This window comes from Notolepis coatsorum (genome assembly GCF_963971535.1).
Source record: "Notolepis coatsorum genome assembly, chromosome: 5".
NCBI classification, from domain to species: Eukaryota; Metazoa; Chordata; class Actinopteri; order Aulopiformes; family Paralepididae; genus Notolepis; species Notolepis coatsorum.
The window spans coordinates 10727203-10753584 of NC_140169.1; the positions used below are offsets into that span (position 1 = coordinate 10727203).

Genomic DNA, 26382 nt, shown 5'->3' on the forward strand with positions numbered 1-26382 from the left:
TTCTCCTCTACTCCCCCTTCTCCTCTATTCTCCCTCCCCCTCTTCTCTTCTCCTCTACTCTCCCTCCTCCTCTTCTCTTCTCCTCTACTCCCCCTCCTCCTCTTCTCTTCTCCCTCCCCCTCTTCTCTTCTCCTCTTCTCTCCTCATCTACTCTCCTTCTCTTCTCTTCTCCTCTACTCTCCCTTCGTCTCTATTCTCCCTCCCCCTCTTCTCTTTTCCTCCTCTATTCTCCCTCCTCCTCTTCACTTCTCCTCTTCTCTCCTCATCTACTCTCCATCCTCCTCTTCTCTTCTCCTCTCCCTTCTCCTCTATTCTCCCTCCCCCTCTTCTCTTTTCCTCCTCTATTCTCCCTCCTCCTCTTGACTTCTCATCTACTCTCCCCCCTCCTCTTCACCTCTACTCCCCCTCCTCCTCTTCTCTTCTCCTCTCCTCTACTCCCCCTCCTCCTCTTCTCTTCTCCCTCCTCCTCTTCTCTTCTCATCTCCTCCCCCTCCTCCCCCCCACACAGTTTTGACTGCAGGATTCTCTCGTTCTCCTTCTCCTCTCCCACCCCGCCTCGTCCTCCACCGGGGTTAGACGATCCCCTCACTGCGCTTACTCCTCCAGACCACCAGGGCAGTCATGAGCAAGGTGACCAGGACGGGCACCACGATGAAGGGCCCCAGGATGTGGTTGGGTGGGTCCCGGAGCAGGCGTCCCGACAGGGAGCAGCTGTGGAAGTAGTGCCGGTGGATGCGGACGAAGAACTCGTCCACCAGCCGGTTGGGCCAGAAGCAGTCCATCTTCAGTGCCACCAGGAAGGTGCAGTTGGTCAGCTCCCCGTACGGCCTACACACACACACACACACACACACACACACACACACACACACACACACACACACACACACACACACACACACACACACACACACACACACACACACACACACACACACACACACACACACACACACACACACACACACACACACACACACACACACACACACACACGCACACACGCACACACAGAGACAATTGGTTAGATGGATGGATGGATTGAATAAACCAGTGGATGATGATATATAGATAGAGATAGATAGATAGATAGATAGATAGATAGATAGATAGATAGATAGATAGATAGATAGATAGATAGGTAGGTAGGTAGGTAGGTAGGTAGGTAGGTAGGTAGGTAGGTAGGTAGGTAGGTAGGTAGGTAGGTATGTTAGTTGGTAGGTAGGTAGATTGGTAGGTTAGTTGGTAGGTTGGTTGGTAGGTAGGTAGGTTGGTAGGTAAGTAAGTAGGTAAGTAGGTAGGTAGGTTTCATAGATGATTTTCCTCTTCCTCTCCACTCCTAAAAATAATAATAATAAATCAAATTTCTATAACTAGGTTAGTTGGTAGGTTGGTTGGTAGGTAGATAGGTTGGTTGCTAGGTAGGTAGGTAGGTAGGTAGGTAGGTAGGTAGGTAGGTTGGTAGGTAAGTAGGTAGGTAGGTAGGTAGGTAGGTAGGTAGGTAGGTAGGTAGGTAGGTAGGTTGGTAGGTAAGTAGGTAGGTAGGTAGGTAGGTTGGTAGGTAAGTAGGTAGGTAGGTTGGTAGGTAAGTAGGTAGGTAGGTAGGTAGGTAGGTAGGTAGGTAGGTAGGTAGGTTGGTAGGTAGGTAGGTAGGTAGGTAGGTAGGTTGGTAGGTAAGTAGGTAGGTAGGTTGGTAGGTAAGTAGGTAGGTAGGTAGGTTAGTTGGTAGGTTGGTATGTAGGTAGATATATTAGGTAGGTAGGTAGGTAGGTTGGTTGTTGAGAGTAAATTAATTTGAATATGGCCACCAGTGATGTCATTGGGGACATTGGATCCTTGTGTTAATTATAACTCAATGAAATGATAAGGTATCAGTCCCTATAAGACAAGGTATTTCTATTTGGTCATCTACATTATTTCATGGTGTTGTAAGTAACACAATGCAAAGGTTCAATGTCCCAGATGAGGGCTCTACAGTGCGACCATATTGCTTGCATATGCCCCTAGAAATATGTGTGTGCGAACCGGAAAAATCAATTACTTGCACGGTGTGCGAGTGAAGATTACAGCCTAAGGGCTTGTGTCCACAGCGGATGTTTTATGAGTTGTCAGCTCCTTTCTGTCATTCATTTCTATGCTACAGACGCGACAGGCGCGCTCCTTTTCCCAGCGCCGCGCCTCACGTTTTACCGCTCTCTGCGGCAGCGTTTTTGGGCGGAGCGCTCCCAGCGCATAAAGTTGAAACTAGTTCAACTTTTGGAGAGGAGCGCGCTCATCAAGGTAACTTTTTTCGACCGACCAATCAACATCGAGGAAGTGGCTGAGCCGCGGCAGTCGCAAGACTCAGGAAAACGCTCTGAGCTTTTTTTTTTTTTGCTTTTCAAAGCGGTCCGTCTTGAAAAAAACATCCGCTGTGGACACAAGCCCTCAGTCGTGCTTTTTCTTTCTCCGCTAATAAATCGTTAAAAAACTACAAGTCCCACATTGCACTCAAGCCTACGGTCCAATCACAGTAGAGTGACGCGACTGGTTTCAAGGGAAATAAAGGAAATTACCAATCGGAAGCTCTCATTGGCTTTTTTACTTCCTGAAAGTCCGCCATTGCGATATGCGAGACTTTCCCGAGACACAAGTAACATTAAGTTAATGTAACTTATTCTAGTCTTACCAATAGCAATAGATTTTAGAACACCTAGATTTATCGATAGCAATAGTAATATAACGTTAATGCAACCAAACGAATGCCTTGCTTTGTTAATCATAACGTTGATGCAGTAGCGTATGTCGTTGTGTTGGCTGTAACGGACATGACAATAACATAACACTGTAGTGTGTACACATTAAAATTGCGATAATTCACTGGCCCACTGTGTATGTGTGCTAACTTGGCTAGCGTTATCAACAGCAGAGGTGGGTGAAAGCGGTGTGACGTAATTGGCAGAATCAACTGTCAATCAATGGTCTACCTGACAGGCAAACTCATAAACAATGTTTCTGTACTGGAGGTGTACAGTATTTCAATAGGCAACCCTGAAAGGATTATTTTTCTAGAAGAGCAACACTAGCCAAAACATAGGCATTGTATGCATAAAAGGGGCAAAAGCTAAAGTTAAGTGACTGTTACTTTTGTAGCATTGGTTTATTTGATAGGGACAGCACATGTTAATGAACATCCAGTACAAAAATACAAAATGTAAACATGCAGGGTTGTAGCAAGGGCTAATTTACACCAGGAGACAGCAAAACTCTTTCAATAAATAAATAACCTGCTTAGGGTAAAAGCATTGTGACAATCAATGATAAAAACAACAATAAAAACAAGAAACACGTTACATAAACTAAATCAGATAAAAAATTATCACAGTTCTGGTTTGCCTTAAGATGCAGTTTAAGATGGGTCTTGGACATGGAGTATGTGGGGCACTCTCTAATCACAACTGGTAGGCTATTCCAGTAGTTACCACCTTTAACAGAGAACACAGTTTTAGCAAAGGTAGTATACCGAAAAGGTACCTTACAGTCCCCTCTACTGATGGCCCTGGTGGTAATGCCAGTGTCTCCTTTTTGTTTAATGTCACTGCCTTTTTTTATTAGGCCTAGTTGTTGGTTACAACTTTGCCACAGTAGGCATTAATCACTTAATAGTTCAAATGTCTGTGTCCCATTCCCGTTTGCACACGCAGATACACACACACAGTGGGCCAGTGACTTTGGTGGTATGTGCTATTGCACAGATGTGTGTCCCGTTCCCGTTTGCACATGCACGCACAGTACAAATATACATATATATTATACAAATATACATATTTATTTATTTATTTATGTGCTCCTTGGGAAAAAGGTTAGCGTAGAGCCTGATCACTGGTGGCCATATTCAAACACTGTCAAACTAAATCAATATGTGTATTGCTATCGATAAATCAGCATTTGGTGAAGTGCCCCTTTAATAGATTATGTAATGTGCATGTGTTTCAATGGTGTCCATGTTATGTGTTGTATTTGTGAAACTATACAGTATGTGTGTGATTCATAATGTGGATGTGTGTGAGAGGGGGTATGTGAAGTGACTGAGTCTAGTATTACATAGGGGATTAGACTAGTATTACATGGGGATTAGACTAGTATTACAGATGGCTGCTCCATGTGTTTAAACTGTGAGTTTGTGAGATTTTATGTATTTTAAATGTGTTTTTTTTTATGGCTTTTTTATGGCTTTTTTACTACACCTGCTTGATATTGCCTTCAATCAGTTACTGGCTGGACATAGTCTGGCCATCTGGGATTAGACTAGTATTACATGGGGATTAGACTAGTATTACATGGGGATTAGTCTAGTATTACATGGGGATTAGACTAGTATTACATGGGGATTAGTCTAGTATTACATGGGGATTAGACTAGTATTACATGGGGATTAGACTAGTATTACATGGGGATTAGTCTAGTATTACATGGGGATTAGACTAGTATTACATGGGGATTAGACTAGTATTACATGGGGATTAGACTAGTATTACATGGGGTTTAGTCTAGTATTACATGGGGATTAGACTAGTATTACATGGGGATTAGACTAGTATTACATGGGGATTAGTCTAGTATTACATGGGGATTAGACTAGTATTACATGGGGATTAGACTAGTATTACATGGGGATTAGACTAGTATTACATGGGGATTAGTATAGTATTACATGGGGATTAGACTAGTATTACATGGGGATTAGACTAGTATTACATGAGGATTAGTCTAGTATTACATGGGGATTAGACTAGTATTACATGGGGATTAGACTAGTATTACATGGGGATTAGACTAGTATTACGTTTAGTATTACATGGGGATTAGTCTAGTATTACATGGGGATTAGTCTAGTATTACATGGGGATTAGACTAGTATTACATGGGGATTAGACTAGTATTACATGGGGATTAGTCTAGTATTACATGGGGATTAGACTAGTATTACATGGGGATTCGACTAGTATTACATGGGGATTAGTCTAGTATTACATGGGGATTAGACTAGTATTACATGGGGATTAGACTAGTATTACATGGGGATTAGTCTAGTATTACATGGGGATTAGTCTAATATTACATGGGGATTCGACTAGTATTACATGGGGATTAGACTAGTATTACATGGGGATTAGACTAGTATTACATGGGGATTAGTCTAGTATTACATGGGGATTCGTCTAGTATTACATGGGGATTCGACTAGTATTACATGGGGATTCGACTAGTATTACATGGGGATTAGACTAGTATTACATGGGGATTAGACTAGTATTACATGGGGATTAGTCTAGTATTACATGGGGATTAGACTAGTATTACATGGGGATTAGACTAGTATTACATGGGGATTAGACTAGTATTACATGGGGATTCGTCTAGTATTACATGGGGATTAGACTAGTATTACATGGGGATTCGTCTAGTATTACATGGGGATTAGACTAGTGTTACATGGGGATTAGTCTAGTATTACATGGGGATTAGACTAGTATTACATGGGGATTAGACTAGTATTACATGGGGATTAGACTAGTATTCTGATGACAGCAGCAGAGAGGGTAGGATCTTTTAACTGAATAATACTGTGTACATCATTTTGAAGTGTGTGACTAAATTGTGTTGTGGAAATAGTTTGTAATTAGTTTCACCCAGCTGACAGAAACTGGAGGTGTGGCCTTTGTGCATGTGGCTTTTGTAGTTAAGTGGGCACTTGTGACAGTTTTTTTTGGTTAAATACCAGCTTTTTCTCTGTTTGAATCATTCTGATGACAGCAGCAGAGAGGGTAGGATCTTTTAACTGAATAATACTGTGTACATCATTTTGAAGTGTGTGACTAAATTGTGTTGTGGAAATAGTTTGTAATTAGTTTCACCCAGCTGACAGAAACTGGAGGTGTGGCCTTTTGCTGCAGGTGTCACTCATCAGTAATTAGTGATAGTGATTTAAGGACTTGCTGGCGTAGCGTCAGCGAAGCGTCGAGAAACGAAGAGGGACAAAGAGGAGTTTTCCTGGAGTTATTCGCAGAGGGATCCGCCGATCCACCCAGTGCTAAGTACACCATAATCCTATATTTCCCTCCCACTCTGCTATTTCCCTACTATCTCGCTCCCTCCCTACAACCTTCTCCCTGCCACTCTTGACACCACAATGTGCCTCATACCTATATCCACAATCTGCTCCTCCAGAACTGACTCTACCCATCCACGCCAGTTTGCTAGCAACCCGGCAAATCTCTCCTACCCTCCTACAGCCACTAATACACCTGTCACAGTACGGGGAGGCTTATGGAATTGTCAATCAGCAGTCAAGAAAGCTGACTTCATTACTGCCTACGCCCATAGTCTAAATCTGCAGCTCCTGGCTCTAACTGAGACCTGGATAACTCCCAATAACTCATCAACACCTGCAGCATTATCTACAAACTATAACTTCACTCACACACCTCGACCCTCCAGACGGGGTGGAGGCACTGGCCTCATGACATCTCCTTCATGGGCTACAATCTCACCATTGTTACACTCTATCGCCCTCCAGGTCCCCTCGATCACTTCATAGATGAGCTGGACATGCTTCTAAGCTCCTTACCGGAAGATGGTACCCCGCTCCTTCTATTGGGCGACTTCAACCTGCCTGACTCATCTCAGTCGGTCCCAGTGGTCTCCCTCCTACAACAATTTGACCTGACTCCCACTGCCATGCCTCCCACCCACAGAGCAGGCAACTCCTTGGATCTCATATTTTCCCGTAACTCCAGCATCATTAACACCACGGTAACTCCCCTACATGTATCTGACCATTCCTTCATATCCTTCTCACTAACTCTCATGCTTAACCGAAAGGTCTTCACCCCAACTCAAACCGTCTCACTCAGACGTAACCTGGCCTCCCTATCCCCCTCCACCCTCTCCTCTGACATAATATCCGCTCTACCTTTGAGTGACACCTTCTCTGCTCTCCCCACAGAGATGGCAACCTCCACCCTCCTCTCAGCCCTTGCAACCTCCTTTGACAAGCTCTGTCCCCTCGTTGAGAAACCTGCCCGCCGTTCCCCACCCAGTCCATGGCTGACGGATGCAGTGAGAGAACAAAGACAGGTCCTGAGAGCGGCTGAGAGGAAGTATAGAAAGTCACGCCTCACTGCTGACATCGACACATATCACAACCTCTTGTTAACATTCTCCAAAACCATTACTAATGCCAAAGCTTCTTTCTTTCACCATAGGATCGAGGCCTCTGCCAAGAATCTTCGCAAACTGCATGCTACCATGTCCTCCCTCCTCACTCCCCCCCCACCCCCTCCTCCCTCATCTTTTTCTGCCGAAGACTTTGCGATCTTCTTTGAGGAAAAAGTGTAGAACATCCGCAGCTCCTTCTCCCAACCCCCACCCATTCCAAACGCTGAATCGAGAACCTCATCCTTCACTCTGTCATCTTTCTCTCCCATTACAGAAGCCGAGACCCTGACACTGGTAACGTCGAACCGTCCGACTACATGCCAGCTGGACCAGCTACCCTCCCCACTCCTCCAGACCATAGCACCGGACATCCTCCCATTCCTAACTGCAACCATCAACTCCTCACTCAACTCGGGGGTGGTCCCCACCTCCCTAAAACAAGCCAGAGTCACGCCCCTCATAAAAAAAACAATCCTGAACCCCACCGTCATAGCCAACTATCGTCCTGTCTCTCTTCTCTCCTTTCTTTCTAAAACACTTGACGTGCTGTATCCAACCAACTTACTGCTTATCTCTTACAGAATGACCTCCTAGACCCCAATCAGTCTGGCTTCCAGACTGGCCACTCCACAGAAACGGCCCTCATTGCGGTCACAGAGGCACTTCACTTAGCAAAAGCGAAAGGCCTCTCCTCTGTCCTGATTCTCCTAGATCTATCTGCAGCCTTCGACACAGTCAACCATCAGATCCTCCTCGCGGCCCTCGCAGGAATGGGAGTGGCTGGATCTGCGCTGACATGGCTGACATCATACCTCAACGACCGCTCCTACCAAGTGTCATGGAGAGGGACTCTGTCGGCCACCCGCCCCCTCCGGACGGGTGTCCCCCAGGGCTCGGTCCTAGGACCCCTTCTCTTCTCCCTCTACACTAAATCACTGGGTAACATTATCACGTCTCATGGCTTCTCATATCATTGTTATGCCGATGATACTCAACTCTTCCTCTCCTTCCCTCCCTCAGATATCCACGTCTCTGAGCGGATCTCGGCCTGTCTGTCCGACATCTCCGCCTGGATGACGACCAACCACCTCAAACTGAACCTAAGCAAAACAGAATTGCTCCACCTGCCGGCTAAATCCTCCCCCCTGACCGACCTCTCCATCACAGTCGAGAATGCAGCTGTGACCGCGTCCCCGACCGCCAAGAACCTTGGTGTTGTCCTCGACGACCAGTTGAACTTCTCTGCTCACATCGCAGCGACAACCAGAACCTGCAGATTCCTCCTGAGCAACGTCATAAGGATACGCCCCTTCCTGACAAAAGAAGCCACCAGTCATCTCCCGCCTCGACTACTGCAACGCACTGCTAGCTGGCCTCCCGGCCACTGCCACCAAGCCTCTTCAACTCATTCAAAACGCAGCGGCCCGCCTGATCTCAAACCTACCGAAGTCGGCCCATGTCACCCCACTTCTTAGGGACCTGCACTGGCTCCCCATTGCTGCACGTATCCGCTTCAAGGCCCTCGACCTAGCATACCGTGCGGCAAAGGGAACCGCTCCCGCCTACCTCCGGTCAATGGTCTCTAACTACACACCCTCAAGACCCCTACGCTCTGCATCTTCTGGCCGCCTCAGACCTACTCCTATCCAAGCTCCCGGAGGGTCATCAAAGAGAAGCCGCCTATTCTCAGTCCTTGCCCCACAATGGTGGAATGAACTACCCATCCCAGTTAGGACAGCCGAATCCCGTCCAATCTTTCGCCGTCGACTAAAGACTCACTTCTTCAACCATTATCTGAAATGATTTATAAAAAATAAAAAAAATAAAAATAAAATCTAACCCTGACTAACCTTACTGTCATGCACTTGTCCTAATAAACTAACCTACACTGTAACACGCAACACTTGATGAACATTGTTACTCAGCTGATAGAGTTGTACCCTTCTTGCTGTCTTGTCGTACAGAACTTGTAAATCGCTTTGGATAAAAGCGTCAGCTAAATGACTAAATGTAAATGTAAATGTAGTATTACATGGGGATTAGACTAGTATTACATGGGGATTCGTCTAGTATTACATGGGGATTAGACTAGTATTACATGGGGATTAGTCTAGTATTACATGGGGATTCGTCTAGTATTACATGGGGATTAGTCTAGTATTACATGGGGATTAGTCTAGTATTACATGGGGATTAGTCTAGTATTACATGGGGATTATACTAGTATTACATGGGGATTAGTCTAGTATTGCATGGGGATTAGACTAGTATTACATGGGGATTAGTCTAGTATTACATGGGGATTAGACTAGTATTACATGGGGATTAGACTAGTATTACATGGGATCTAGCAGCCATTCAATCTGCATACAAACAGGCTCTGAAGGTTCTGGACCAGAAGCCTATCCGTCACCACCACTGCAATATCCTCGACAAGCATGCCCTCTTGAGCTGGGGGACAACATCATTAAATTAACCGATGCCAGTCTGGTCTTTAAAATCCTCCATGGTCCAGCCCCACCTCCATGGTCCAGCCCCACCTCCATGGTCCAGCCCCACCTCCATGGTCCAGCCCCACCTCCATGGTCTAGCCCCACCTCCATGGTCCTGGTCGAGCCCCACCTCCATGGTCCAGCCCCACCTCCATGGTCCAGCCCCACCTCCATGGTCTAGCCCCACCTCCATGGTCCTGGTCGAGCCCCACCTCCATGGTCCAGCCCCACCTCCATGGTCTAGCCCCACCTCCATGGTCCTGGTCCAGCCCCACCTCCATGGTCCAGCCCCACCTCCATGGTCCAGCCCCACCTCCATGGTCCAGCCCCACCTCCATGGTCTAGCCCCACCTCCATGGTCCAGCCCCACCTCCATGGTCCAGCCCCACCTCCATGGTCTAGCCCCACCCCCATGGTCCAGCCCCACCCCCACTTTCAGATGTCTTCACTATGGGCAGCAGGTTCACCGGAACTGTTGTACCGGGTGATCTGGCTGTTCCACTAAGGAAAAGTACATTTAGCCAATCAGCCCTCTCCGTGAGAGCTGCGAAGACCTGGAACTCCATACCAATTTACATCCGCAATATTAACACACTGATCATTCAAACATGAATGATCGTATTTACCTAATATGTAGTATTATTTTTTGTACATTGTCTGTACATGTCTGCTGTATATATTTAGCATGATGTGTATTTAACCTGTTCTTAATTACCTGTATGCCATATATGTTATGCTTTCTTTTTTTAGCAGCTTTTTAACACCAGGCCCAGGGACAACAGTTAGCTACCGCTAACACTGTCTCACATTTACATTTATGTTCATTAATGTGTGCTGTCCCTGTTCAAATAAAACTGAAACTGAAACTGATTGGAGTAGTATTACACGGGGACTCGTGGTAATAGAAAACTACCCCCAGACCTCTGTGATCTCTAGATGCTCAGTCACACAGGACGCAGGACTTTACCGGGGTTACCGGGGTGATCGTATAATTGAACATTATTGTTTCAAATGGCACTTCAAACTATTTTATAACAACGGCGACATGCACCACCTGATACAAAGATGGAATCATGCAGAGGACTTAAATATTCTTTACCATGATGAATCAAATCTATGACAATCCAGAAGGGGGGGAAATAATGAACTGCACGCAGTTACATTGTGTTCGCCTGCTGTGGATGGAAATATATTTTTCAAGAAGGAACTTGAAGGAACTTGAAGGAAATACTGATCCCCACGCTGAGCTGAAGCCGATTGATTTGACATTTGCACTGAAAATGCATTTTAAACCCTCTTCCTGTATTGATTTCTCTAAAGCCAAAACCAAATGACCTGAAATAATGGAAGGTTATTTGATGGCAGACGACTTCCCCAGAAGTCCCCAGGTAATATCAGTCCAGTGCCAATAGGGTACACTAGAGGAGGGGTTCCCAACCTTTTTTCCCCCAGGGACCCCCAAACATCTCTGATGAAATTCCTGGACCCCCCTCCTAATAAAATACCTAAAATACTTTTTTTTTGTCATTTTAATACTTTTTTTGGCATTTTAATAACAAACTGCTTATACACAGGCATATGCATCATAATTAGACCCACTATGCTTCTTTGACTTGTGCCTTCAATCAACAAATCTCATCTTGCACCATATGTATTTCAGAATGTTGGCCAATATTCAAATCCTGTATTCATCCTCTCAAATCAGGCCCTAATGGTGAACGGTTTGCATTTATGTTGAATGAAGTAAGAATCCACTGCAGTAAAAATATCCTCACATCGAGTGGTGGTAGTAAGGTTGACTGACATGAGAATGTCCTGCTTCAGATCCTCATTTTCGATATACTGCACATAAACAATGAGCACAGCCTCGTCTGCGACAGTTGTAGTTTCATCAAGTTGTATGGCAAATGGACCCTTTCTAAGCTTTTCTGACAGCTGCTGCTCGCAATCACTTGACATCTTATCAATTCGGTCTTTCACTACATTGTTCGAGAGTGGTACTGATTTTAGTTTATCCGCCACCTGTGGGCCGCACAGTTTCTAAACCATTTTGATGCAGGCTGGTTTGATGAGCTGCTCGCCAATATTGTGCGGTTTCTTTGCTTTTGCAATTAAAAGCGAACACTCAAAGGAGACTTCGGTAGCCTTCTGTAAATCACTGCCACCCCTGCTCCACGCTACTCTAACATCAACGGGCTTGTTCGCCTTGAGAGACTGTTCTTTCCTCCGAAAAAAGTCTGGATCCTTCCCAACGGTTTCTGGGTGCTTAGACGCCTGATGTCTTTTCAGCTTGCTGGGCTTCAGGCTCGAGTTTGCCAACTTTTCTCCACAAATCACACACTCAGGTCGTTTGTCTGGTCCCTCAGTGAAGCCCATGGTGATGTAATTTTCGCGATTGCTGTAGGTCCTAACTTTTTTTGCAGATGAGCTGCCGTCATCTCCTTTTCGTTTGTCACACATTTTCGCCTTTGGCGGCTGACTGCAGACGAGCCGAGAAAGTTAACTAGCGTGCTAGGCTAGCTACGGAAAGTGATACAGTCAACTGATTCGCGTTTTAGCGGCTACCCGGTAGCCTACTGTTAACGTTCAAAAATCATGTCTAGATGTTTATTTATTTATCTTTATTTTTTATTGTAGTGGAGAGACTATTCATTCTTCTGATGATAAAAATATGCTAATTAAATATTTATCTAAAAAAAAAAAAAAAAAAAAAAAAAAAAAAACTCAAATCATCTGTGGTCTGGCGGACCCCCTGCGCCCCCTGGCGGACCCCAGGTTGGGAATCACTGCACTAGAGTGTGTGTTTTCAAATGTTTACATCGGCGTGTGTGTGTGTGTGTGTGTGTGTGTGTGTGTGTGTGTGTGTGTGTGTGTGTGTGTGTGTGTGTGTGTGTGTGTGTGTGTGTGTGTGTGTGTGTGTGTGTGTGTGTGTGTGTGTGTGTGTGTGTGTGTGCGTGCGTGCGTGTGTGTGTGTGGATGTGTTCTGCCTGTCAAGTTAAGCAGTGTGTGTGTGTGTGTGTGTGTGTGTGTGTGTGTGTGTGTGTGTGTGTGTGTGTGTGTGTGTGTGTGTGTGTTACATGTTAACAAGTCATGCATCCTAAAATTATCAAGGATAGCACAAAAAAGTCACAGACTTATTTCCATTGTGGTCCTTGGTCTCAGCAGCACATGGTATTTACATAAACATGTATTACACATTATTATCAGCCAACAGTATATTGCTCAAAATATAATTAAAAAGTAAAATACAACATTTATTAATAAAATATGTACAAAATGTACAGACACAATAAAACTACACTACATTTCCTAACCTTCACCTTGAAACTATACAGGTTCAAGATCTGTTTGATGGTCAAAGGCAACTCATTCCACTCCTGTGCTCCTGTGTGAGCAAATGAGCACTGCCCCATCTTTGTTCTACACCTTGGAGGATGCAGGTTTGCTAAGCTAGATCTCGTTCTGTGGCTGTGTGATTCACTAACACTAGGAAAATAGTTGATACAATATTTGGGGGCCCTATTACTTATTATTTTGTGTACCATGTTGAGCCTAAGTTTCAAGTTTCAAGTTTCTTTATAAGTTGTCATACAAAAATACAGAATACTTTTATATGAAATGCTTTTTCCCGTTTGCTCCTGATAGTGTGCTAGATAAAATAGAGTAAAATAAAATAGTATAAAATAGAAAGTCAAAAGTACGTAAACAAGTGTAAACAAAGGTGTTCAATATACATATATACAATATACAATACAGAGTAGAAAAAATTTGTAACTGAGTTGCAATACATGGGATGAGGTACAACTTACGGTAAGGTGCAATGAGGTATGAGTTATGAGTTATGAGGTATGAGTTAGTGCAAATCTCTTTACCAATAAATATAAAGTGTGTTAAAGTGTCTGAAGTGGGTAAAGTGGGTGCTACAGTGAGTTGTTTATTTAAAGTGAGTGTGTACGTGTGGATGTGTGTGCTGTGAGTGTATTTGATGGTTTGTTACATAGTGTTATTGTCGTTGAGCATCCTGATGGCCTGGGGATAGAAGCTCCTTCTGAGTCTCTCTGTGCTTGCCATGAGACTCCGGTATCGCTTGCCTGACCGCAGCAGTTCAAAGAGGCAGTTGTTTGGGTGGCTAGAGTCTTTGATTATTCTCTTAGCCTTACCCCTGCAACGCTTGTTGTAAATGTCTTGGCGAGTGGGAAGCCCACCTCCTACATTGGTCGTCTGATTAGTTGATTTTGGACGTCTGTCCGTTTCTTACCCGGACTGCTATTCTGATACGCTGCTATTTGGAACACAGACTTTTATTTGTTTGATTTCTACTGGTGTACTTGCTAGAGTGGTCTAGTTAGCTTGTTAGCCTGCTGTGGAGGTATCATGTGTTACCAAAGTCTGTCTCTTACGTGGAATTTAACATGATAGCATTAATCTGGGACACTGGAAAGCAGATTGTGAGATGAATCCTTTGGTCTTTCTGAAAGAGGCTACAGAGAGCTTAGGTACAGACAGCAGGGCAGGTTGAGGACTGAAGCAGTTTGTGTGTGTCGGTATCAACCAAGTCAAAGTAATACTGAAATATAATATTGAAATAAGCCTTTTAGAAATAATGAAAATGAATTAAAATGAAATAAATTATAATTGTACTTTATAAAGACATTATTTTCTATTTATTTTTGCCAAGACAGTGGACACAATGGCGTTCTATGGAAATATAACTACCCCCGGCTTATCCTTTATTAATGTGATGTGATTTTACATTGAGTAACATCATTTACTGCATTTTGAGCAGGGCCCTAGTCTATTCAGCATCTTAATTCAGGACTTTAAGACTGCAAGTACAATGGTTGCACATGCAACCTTTCTTTTGCAAAACTGTGTTCATATTTTACTTGGTGGCATTGATGCGCATGGGCAAGGCCAGATTAAGAATTCAGAGGCCTCTGGGCCAGACTCTTGTGGAGGCCCCCACACACACATACACGTGCACGCACGCACAGTGGTGTTTTTATATGTAAAACATTGGTGGGGCAGCCACTAACCAAGGCTACATACCAGGCAAACTACAGTAATCAAAATGACAGTAATCGTTGTTTGCAAATTTCGCACCACATATCAGGCATAGGCTACAGGTAAGCCTGCATTGTTAGTCGTGAAAGCAAATTAATCTGTCCACGCTGAATTAAACCCTCTATTTTCCTCAGACTTTCCTTTTTTTTGGATTGATCCATCGTTAGCTTACTGGGGGGTCAGAAACTCAAGATTAGCCACTTGCAGACGGCAGGGAGAGGCACGGGGTGTGACGTACTGTATATTTTTGTTGATGAAATATTTTTTCATTTCAGTGTCACAGTATGACATCGATCTCCAAAAAAAATAAAAAAAATTTGAGGCCCCTCGTCACTAGAGGCCCACAGGCCGCGGCCCAAACGGCCCGATCGTTAATCCGGCCCTGCGCATGGGGGATAAATTGGCCGGTGACGTCACATCAGGTCTAATTTTTCCAGCACTCTTTTAGTGCCGCAGGCCGCTGTGCTATACTTGGACATCCAGTATACCGAGGAGTGATTCACACAGTTCAAGCGTACTTCAGGAAGGAGGCACTTCATTATGCTGAAAGACAGCAGCTCATTACAGAATGGCTACAGAACGTACTGTCACAATTCATTTGACATTGAGCTTGGGAGGCTGACGTCACGCCACCTTCCATTTGCCATCTGTGGGGCGTCATTCTGGTTGACTGTGTGTGTTAAACAGATGTTGAGTAATCAACCATCATGGGAGAAAATGCTGCCCTGCTGTATCTCCCTCCCTTTCTCCATTTTTGTATGTTTTTAGCAATTTCTTCTATGCTAATTGCTAGAAGATGATGACCTTCGTATGTTCGCCTTATTCACTTGGCTGCCATATTGGTCATGTTTTATGCAGTGTGTGTTACAATGTGGGGTGGAGCGTGTGGGAGTGTTGGACCCAAGCGCAGGACATAAAGTGAGTAGAGAGACGAGGCAGAAGGCGGCGGTGACAATAAACAAGCTTTACTTCAAGTTTCTTTAATAGTTGTCATACAGAAGTACAGAATACTTTTATACAAAATGCTTCTTACTGTTACGCTCCAGAGACTGTGCTAGACAAGATAAGTATGAAATAAAATAGTATAGCATGTAATAGAAGTAAAAAAAAAGTCACAGTGTTCAGTACAGACATATGTACAATGTTCGATGCAGAATAGAAGTAACTGAGTTACCATACAATATACAATATACTATGCAATGTACTAATATACAATACTATATAGTGCAAAGCAGAAATGGGATGAGGTACAATTTAGGTACAATTTACAGTAAGGTGTACGAGTTGTAGTGCAAATCCTTTACCAATAAATATAAAGTGTGTTTAGGTGATCTAAAGTGTGGAGAGTGGGTGCTGCAGTGTGTTGTTTGTTTAAAGTGAGTGTGCGCGTGTGGATGTGTGTGCTGTGTGCATTTGATGGTTGTTGCATAGTGTTTATTGTTCGTTGAGCAGCCTGATGGCCTGGGGATAGAAGCTTCTTCTGAGTCTTTCTGTGCTCGCCATGAGACTCCGGTATCGCTTGCCTGACCGCAGCAGTTCAAAGAGGCAGTTGTTTGGGTGGCTGGAGTCCTTGATGATTCTCTTAGCCTTACCCCTGCACCGCTTGTTGTAAATGTTCTGGAGGGTGGGAAGCCCCCCTCCAATTGTGCATTCGGCTGAACGTGCCACTCTCTGTAGTCTGCTACGGTCTTGTGCGGTGCTATTCCCAAACCAGGAGGTGATATTGCCAGTCAGGATGCTCTCTATTGTACATGAGTAGAAGTTCTTAAGGATCTTCTGACTGACTTGGAACTTCCTTAGGCGCCTGAGGAAATGATCTCTAAATGATCTCAACTCCTTCTATGCAAGGTTTGAGGCTGTGAATAACAACACCAGCCTACAAACCACGGCAATGGGGAAGGGGGGGTCTGCTGATGGAGACTCAGTGTTCAGGGTAACAGAGCATGAGGTGAGACGGATCTTTAAAAAAGTGGATATCAGGAAGGCAGCAGGACCGGACGGCATCCCCGGCCGCGTCCTAAAAGTCTGTGCCGACCAACTGGCCCCGGTATTCACTGACATCTTCAACCTGTCCTTGGAACAGGCCGTCATCCCCACCTGTCTGAAGAAGTCCACCATCATCCCTGTACCCAAAAAATCTACGCCCGCTTGCCTCAACGACTACCGCCCTGTAGCCCTCACCTCCATAGCCATGAAGTGCTTTGAGAAGCTAGTGAAGGGCTACATCTGTTCCTCCCTCCCCATCAACCTGGACCCTCTGCAATTTGCATATCGCCCCAACAGGTCCACGGAGGACGCCATAGCCCATGTGCTGCACACAGCAGCATCACATCTGGACAAGAGGCAGGGGAACTATGTGAGAATGCTGTTCATCGACTACAGCTCAGCATTCAATACCATAGTCCCCTCCAAACTCATAGCCAAGCTCAGGGACCTGGGCTTGAACTATGACCTGTGCCAGTGGGTCCTGGACTTCCTGACGGGCAGACCCCAGGTGGTAAGAGCCGGCAACTGCACCTCCTCATCCATCACGCTCAACATAGGGGCCCCCCAGGGCTGTGTTCTGAGCCCCCTCCTCTATTCCCTGTACACACATGACTGCGTAGCACAGCGGAACAACAACACCATCATCAAATTTGCTGATGACACAGTAGTGGTGGGCCTGATCTCTGCCAACGACGAAAGGGCCTACCTGGAAGAGGTAGAGAACCTGTCACAGTGGTGTCAGGAGAACTGCCTCTCCCTGAACGTCAGCAAAACAAAAGAGATGATTGTGGACTTCAGGAGGTCGGGGGTCAAGGACTACAGCCCCCTCAGCATCGACGGGGCACCAGTTGAGAGAGTGAACAGTTTCAAGTACCTCGGAGCCCACATATCCGAGGACTTGACATGGACCACACACATTGACAGTGTTGTGAAGAAGGCACGACAACGCCTCTACTTCCTCAGGCGCCTAAGGAAGTTCCAAGTCAGTCAGAAGATCCTTAGGAACTTCTACTCATGTACAATAGAGAGCATCCTGACCGGCAACATCACCTCCTGGTTTGGGAATAGCACTGCACAAGACCGTAGCAGACTACAAAGAGTGACACGTTCAGCCGAACGCACAATTAGAGGGGGGCTTCCCACCCTCCAGAACATTTACAACAAGCGGTGCAAGGGGAAGGCTAAGAGAATTATTAAGGACTCGAGCCACCCGAACAACTGCCTCTTTGAACTGCTGCCGTCAGGCAAGCGATACCGGAGTCTTATGGCGAGCACAGAAAGACTCAGAAGGAGCTTCTATCCCCAGGCCATCAGGCTGCTAAACGAAAATAATCGCTAAACGAACAATAATCACTATGCAACAACCATCAAATGCACACAGCACACACACCCACACGCACACACTCACTCAAACAAACAACACACTGCAGCACCCACTCTCCACACTTTAGATCACACAAACACACTTACACTTTATATTTATTGATAAAGGATTTGCACTACAACTCGTACACCTACTGTGAATTGTACCTAAACTGCACCTCGTCCATTTATGCCTTGCACTATATAGTATTGTATATTAGTACACTGCACAGTATTGTATATTGTATGGTAACTACGTCTACGAACATTGTACATATGTCTAAACTGAACACTGTGACCTCTTTTTTACTTCTAATTTTTACTATGTTTTTATTTCATACTTATCTTGTCATGCACAGTCTCTGGAGCGCAACAGTAAGAAGCATTTTGTACAAAAGTATTCTGTACTTCTGTATGACAACTATTAAAGAAACTTGAAACTTGAAACTTGAGGAAGTAGAGGCGTTGTCGTGCCTTCTTCACAACACTGTCAATGTGTGTGGTCCATGTCAAGTCCTCGGAAATGTGGACTCCGAGGTACTTAAAACTGTTCACTCTCTCAACCGGTGCCCCGTCGATGCTGAGGGGGCTGTAGTCCCTGACCCCCGACCTCCTAAAGTCCACAATCATCTCTTTTGTTTTGCTGACGTTCAGGGAGAGTCTGTTCTGGAACCATCCCGCCAGGACCTTGACCTCTTCCAGGTAGGCCCTCTCGTCGTTTGCAGAGATCAGGCCCACCACTACTGTGTCGTCAGCAAATTTGATGATTGTGTTGTTGTTCCACTGAGCCACACAGTCATGTGTGTACAGGGAGTAGAGGAGGGGACTCAGAACACAGCCCTGCGGGGCCCCTATGTTGAGGGTGATGGATGAGGAGGTGCAGTTGCCTGCTCTCACCACCTGGGGTCTGCCCGTCAGGAAGTCCAAGACCCACTGGCAGAGGTCATAGTTCAATCCCAGGTCCCTGAGCTTGGCTATGAGTTTGGAGGGGACTATGGTATTGAATGCTGAGCTGTAGTCGATGAATAGCATTCTCACATAGTTCCCCTGCCTCTTGTCCAGGTGTGATGCTGCTGTGTGCAGCACATGGGCTATGGCGTCCTCCGTGGACCTGTTGGGGCAGTATGCAAATTGCAGGGGGTCCAGGTTGATGGGGAGGGAGGAACAGATGTAGCCCTTCACTAGCTTCTCAAATCACTTCATGGCTATGGAGGTGAGAGCTACAGGGCGGTAGTCGTTGAGGCAAGTGGGCGTAGATTTTTTGGGTACAGGAATGATGGTGGACTTCTTCAAACAGGTGGGGATGACAGCCTGTTCTAAGGACAGGTTAAATATGTCAGTGAATACCGGGGCCAGTTGGTCGGCACAGACTTTTAGGACGCGGCCGGCCGCCGGAGATGCCGTCCGGTCCTGCTGCCTTCCTGATATTCACTTTCTTAAAGGTCCTCCTCACCTCATGTTCTGTTATTCTGAACACTGAATCTCCATCAGCAGCGCCCCCCCCTCCATTGCAGTGGTTTGTAGGCTGGTGTTGTTATTCACCGCCTCAAACCTCGCATAGAAGGTATTGAGATCATTTGCTAAGGAGGCGCTGCTCCGACCGGCCGCCGTTCTGTTAGCTCCGTCGAGACTGTGCTTACTTTTGTTAATTTTTATAGTTTTAAGAGTTTTATTTGCACCAACTGTTGGTGCATTAAATGTGTATGACCGTCAGTCACTCATTGACATTGGATTAAGAAAAACGTACCGACTGGATTGCTCTCTGGATCGGATTGCTGAACAACAACAGTGGCCAGCGGAGATCCTTTGTTGCGGCCGACGCAAGGAAAAGGCGCGACGACGAGAAAGAAGAAGAGCTGGCGACACAGAACCACATTGCCCAGCATATTGTTGACCAATGTGCAATCGATAGGAAGCAAACTGGACGACATCAGAGCACGGATCCAATTCAGTCCAGAGGGATATTCGGGACTGCAACGTCCTTTGTTTCACCGAGACTTGGTTGACTCCGGACGTCCCAAACCATGCAATAGAACCGGCAGATCACTTCTTCGTTCTCCGTAAGGACCGAACGGCAGAAGAATCACTAAAGACAAGAGGAGGCGGCATAGCTTTCATGGTAAACAAGGAGTGGTGTGATATAGGCAACGCAAAGGAATTGTCTAACCACTGCTCCCCAGACCTGGAGTTTATCACCATCAAATGCCAACCCTTATTTCTCCCGAGGGAGTTAACGTCCATCATCATGATCAGAGTGTACATCCCACCACAAGCAAGCACTGGGGCCGCACTCTCGAAGCTACATGACGAGGTAAACAAACAACAGACAGCTAACGTTGACGCTGCTATTTTGGTTCTGCGCGATTTCAACAGCGCGCGTCTTAAAAAGGTGTTGCCGAATTTCTATCAGCATGTGACCTGTCCCACCAGAGGCGAGAACATATTAGACCATTGTTGAATGCCCACGCTCGCTCTTAGGTCAGATCGATAACTTCATAACTCATTGGTCTGCCTATCTACACCTCAAACAGCGTCCTGTGAAGTGGTTGACACGCAGAACCAACCGAGTCTACAAAATGTTGTTGTTACCACTGACCGACAAGAGACAGCGAATGCACCGTTCCGACCCCCGTCAGTCATCGACCTTAGGTCGAGTGATTGAAGTTGCGGAATATTTTATTTTATTTGCACTGGGACGGGCTCTCTTTAATTAGATGAGGTCCATTTCCCTAATCCGTTACACGTATTTATCACTGTATGGATTTACTTGATAATCCCATTATACAGAATTCACCTTTAGTCCTTAATGCATAATCATAAGTCTCCTTTTACTCCGTAGGGATAAAGCCTATAGTTATAGTTATATCCCCATTATAGCTAGGGATAAAGCCACTTACACATATTATCACTATATGGCATTACTTGATAAAACCAGGTTTATCAGAATCCACCTTTAGTCCTTAATGCATAATCATAAGTCTCCTTTTACTCCGTAGGGATAAAGCCTATTATTATAGTTATATCCCCATTATAGCTAGGGATAAAGCCACTTACACATATTATCACTATATGGCATTACTTGATAAAACCAGGTTTATCAGAATCCACCTTTAGTCCTTAATGCATAATCATAAGTCTCCTTTTACTCCGTAGGGATAAAGCCTATTATTATAGTTATATCCCCATTATAGCTAGGGATAAAGCCACTTACACATATTATCACTATATGGCATTACTTGATAAAACCAGGTTTATCAGAATCCACCTTTAGTCTTTAATGCATAATCATAAGTCTCCTTTTACTCCGTAGGGATAAAGCCTATTATTATATTTTACCTCATTAATCAAAAATGCATGGGGTGAAGTTACAATGCAAAACACATTTCATGCTTACCCGGTCGTCCGGTCGTCTGGTCAGAAGAAAGGATACAAATCATATTTATAAAGAGGTAATTTTAATTAGAAAAAGCTAGTTACAAAAAGATACTGAAGTGGAAAGCACCCAATTCAGTTTAAAATAAGCACAGAACAAAACATCTCATCATGCACGGCTTGTGCCCAGTGTCGAGCACCATTCTTCTCATCTCTCAAAAAAGTCTGATCTGGCACGGCTTGTGCCCAGTGTCGAGCACCATTCTTCTCATCTCTCAAAAAAGTCTGATCTGGCACGGCTTGTGCCTCTTCCTATCTCTCCAGCTCAGTGTAAAAATCTGGCTCTTGAAAGGGCAACCGTCCCTTTTATATCCATCTTACAATATTTCCGATTGGTCTAAACACAGTGAAGTCACAGGCTGTCATTTTTGTTTAGCAAACCAGAGTACAATACGTAATTCGTATGAGCTCCTCCTTCTTGGTACTAACGTTACTTCTCGTTACCTAGTGTTTTTTTAAGTAACCGAAAGTCCCTTATTCCTTCAGAACAGACAACGGCTTTGTCTATGGTGACCACGTGATATCGTACCATGTACGAGGCCTCTCCAGTATCTCTTAAGGATCCCTCCAGACAAACAGTTTTTACACATTATTCTGTTAGTATTATTCTCTACTGACACTCAATTTATAAGCATGCGATTTTGAAAACTTTTACTGTACACATCAAACATTTAATTGTTATATAGTTTCTTTTTTAAGATCTCCCTCTATAGATTCAAGACTTCAACCAGCAACCCTTAATCCCCTGTTCGTCTGAAAGGGTTAAGCTCTTACAGCTCTCTCTCCCCTCTGCAGAGGCCCACATTCCCCAGGGTTCCTCCCTTTTCACAGACACCAGGCACCTTGTCTGCAGATATTAAAGGCTCATTTCCATTTTTTATAAGTAGAGCCAGCTATCCTCCAGAGTTCAGTTTAAAGATTATACTGGTCACATAAGAACGACTCAGGATGTCATTGTCCAAAAGTGTCGCTTGTTTTGTGACACTTCACACCCACTCTGCCATCCTGTGAGGTCTTTGTCCATCGTTAATTGAATAATTGAAAAATAAAGCATATGATTACATGTGAAAAATAGGTATATAGGGCTGTATTGGAACGACTCAGGATGTCATTGTCCAAAAGTGTCGCTTGTTTTGTGACACTTTACAACCATGTATACTCGCAATTTAAGAATGGGTACAAGTCACAGGCTCTTAGTCCATTCGGCAAATCGGACCACGCCGCCATATTTCTTTTGCCAAAGTATAAACAGAGTCTTAAGCGCGCGCCGGTAGTATCGCGAGAGGTTAAGCGTTGGACTGTGACGTCAGAGACACTACAGGCTGCGCTGGAATGCACAGACTGGAATGTGTTTTGTGATAACACAGCCAACCTTAACGAATACACTGAAACAGTGCTTGACTTTGTCTGTACTTTGGTAGAAGAAACAATCCCCTCTACCACAATTAGAATTTACCCAAATCAAAAGCCTTGGGTTGATAAATCCGTCCGTGAGGCTCTGAAAGTGCGCACCTCAGCATACAACGCCGGGCTTGTGACACGCAACATGGATGAACACAAGACTGCAAGATACAACGTCAGGAGAGCAGTAATAGAGGCAAAACGGCATTATAGGGACAAAGTTGAACTTCAGTTTGAACAGGCTGACTCTAGAGGCATGTGGCAGGGCCTCAGAACGATGACAGATTACAAAGGCACCTCCCTCAAGCTGAACAGTGAACAGTGAACAGTGACATCTCCACTTGCGGCAGCAACAAATGTACATTACAAAAGGCACAACGTAAAAGGCGCAGCCGAGCTGGTACGGGGAAGGGGCACAAACTGACTACAAATTAAACCTGACCACAAACGAACTGAGACACGAAAACAAGGAGAGCAACAAAACAGGGAACACTAGAATACACTTACTATCAGACTGCGAACAAAGGGCGTTAAGTGGTAGGAAGGCCGACTTTGGCCAATTTATCCTAAATCCCGATAGATTGCCAAAGTCATCAATCAACTTGAGAAGATGAGGCATTGAGGTGGTAGGGTTTCCCATGAACAATATTACGTCGTCCGCATATAAACTAATATGATGTTGTGTGCCCTTGATTGAGATTGGTTCTATGGATTGGGATTGTCTTATATACTGTGCTAAAGGCTCTAATGATAAAGCGAATAGTCCGGGACTAAGAGGGCAACCCTGTCTGGCAGAGCGCGATACCGGAAAAATTCCGGAGGTAATTATACCTGTTGTGATCATGGCCGATGGGTCTTTGTATACTACTTTTATCATATCAATGAATCTGTTTCCTAACCCCATCCTTTCTAGTACTGCCCATAAGTAAGACCATTCCAACCTATCAAAGGCTTTCATCGCATCCAGGGACAGCATTGCTATAGGTGGGTTGGCATCCTTGCTGGCATCTAGCACATCGCTGCTGTCGGGACAAAACCTCATAACTCCATTTTTTGAATTTTTTTTTATTATATAAATCAACTCCGTAGATCATCCTCCATATGTGTGTGTGGGTTTTACAAAGTTTAAACAATGGGAAAGCATTAAACCGATCATCTGTCTAAAACTCCTAACTCTATTCACCCTCAAATCTGTGTTCGTTTTTTTCATCTGCTGAAAAGTTGGGTTTTTGGAGTTATGAGGTTTTGTCCCGACAGCAGCGACATGTAGTAACCGTCTTATATTATCCGTGATCAAGCGGCCTCTTATGAAGCCAGTCTGATCCGGATGAACTAAAGTTGTCATATGCTTTTGAAGTCTGATGGCTAATACCTTGGAATAAAGCTTGATATCGGTTCCGAGGAGACTCAAGGGTCTATAACTACCGCAATCGGTGGAGTCTTTGTCTTTTTTTAGGAGGACAGTTATAAGTGCAATATTGTCATTCTTATTGAAATTCCTCTCCTTGAATGAGTATAAAATCATATTAAGTAATGGGGGTCCAATTACATCCCAGCATGAGAGGTACAATTCTGGTGGGATACCGTCCCTTCCAGGAGCCTTACCAATTTTCATTTCTGATATAGCCTCCCTAAGTTCCTCTAGTGTGATGGGTGTTTCTAATTGTTTAGCGTCTTCCTCTGATAGTTTAGGTAGGTTAATTTTATTAAGATATATATCCATTTTGTTTTGATTGAAGGTCATTTCTGATTTGTATAAGTTGGAGTAAAACTTTTTGAATGTCTCGTTGATTTTATTGGGGTCTGTAACAAGTCCTTTAGAACCATGAAAGTAATACTGTTGTCTAGTTATTTCCATTGTTGTTATTGTTATTGTTGTTACTATGTCCTGTGAAGTCCTATTTATTGTTGTTATTACTGTCTTTGTGTTGTCTTGTTTCATGTAAAAACAAAATTAAATAAAAAATAAAAATAAACGTATCACAAACAAATAAAGATTACCGGTATGTTAGAGATGGCATGGCGTCTGTACTATCGTTGTTTTTCTACTTCGGGCAGTGAGTCCACTGAGATTACACTGAGTTCAAGATGTGGTTTCGTGGAGGTCAGTGTGTGTCCATGCAGGAGGTTGTCATTTGGCTTAGATGGAACAGAGATTGGGGCTTGATTCTGTCCACTTAGAGAGCGTGTGACTGATGTTTGCTGTTAGTAGTCTAGAACCTCTATGATTTGGGTGAAGTCCATCAGCTGCTAAGCCGTCTGCACAATTCCAGAAAATGTTGAAATTGTCAATGAATCTCAGTTTGTGTGAATGACAGACAGATGCCAGACAGGAGTCGACTGAATGCCTCTTTTCCTCTACAATAGCAAGCAATTGGTACATCCTGATGTTCGGTTATTGTATTCAGTAGCTTGATGAAATGTTTTTTAAGTGTCTCAGTGCCAGTTCTTTTGTGCAGGATATCTCGGTGTGGTTTGGTTTTTCTTTGAGGATTTCTGGTATCACTGATGACCAGTGATGCCAGTAACGCGTTACTAAGTAACACGTTATTGTAATCTGATTACTTTTCCCCGAAAATAGTAATCTAACGCGTTAATCTTTAAAAGCCAGTAATCTGATTGCAGTTACTTGTCCAAGTGGCTGTGCGTTACTATTTCGTTACTATCTCATCATAAATTCATAATGCAGGCGGAATGCAGTATTTTATTTCGTTTTCGACAGTCAAAAATACATTTTGAGCTGTTTTTCTTATTTGGGAGTGACGTCGTGTGGCAGTGAAACGGTTAAATACACAATGTGTCCCGCGGCGTGACTGGACCCTCTGTCTGTGAGTGACTCTGCTTTGGTCCAATCACATTCCCCATCCACAGTCTGCGAATCAGAGGCAGAGTAGGGCGGGTCTTCACAGCACGTCATGTGACATATGCGCCAATCGTGTGACAGCAGGGCTCCGTCGTTACAGCATCGTCTGCACGGAGAATTCCACCCCAAAACGCTCGTCAGTCACTACTTCACGTTTGTGTCAGCTAAGCCGGGTGAAAAAAACATTCATATGCGGAGGAAACAAAATACTGTCTACCGCTAAAAACAGCACATCCAATTGCATTGAAAGCATCTGGAATCACAACACTAGCCGACGCTTCGACTAGGTACAGGAGGACTCGGAGGCCAGCCAAACAGCAAAAGAGAGAGATTGTTTCTTTCCCTTTTGATTAATGTATATTTGATGGTGGCAGAGCAAAAGCTCTTATTTGCCAGATTTACAGTTAATTTACATGTTCAGGGCTGTACACTGCGAGCATCTCGTCGCAAATTGCCCCCTAATCTGGCCGGTGCGAGTGGAAAATATCATCTGGGGGCAAGCTTGCGAGTAGTGATTGCAACCCTTCATTCGCATTTCACTCCATACAAATTGGATAAAACATTAGCCTACAACCAGGACAT

General features: G+C 44.5%; 1 protein-coding gene across 1 annotated transcript in view; it reads right to left on the reverse strand.

Annotated features, from left to right (window-relative positions):
- Positions 1 to 572: 572 nt before the first annotated feature.
- The window catches only part of LOC311229264 (receptor activity-modifying protein 1-like), a gene marked incomplete at both ends in the record, with an annotated part of 170403 nt that continues 144593 nt past the window's right edge, over positions 573 to 26382 (reverse strand). Inside the window, one exon of the mRNA XM_084315329.1 lies at positions 573 to 828. Coding sequence (XP_084171455.1) covers positions 573 to 828 — 256 coding nt within the window. The remainder of the gene's footprint in view (positions 829 to 26382) is intronic.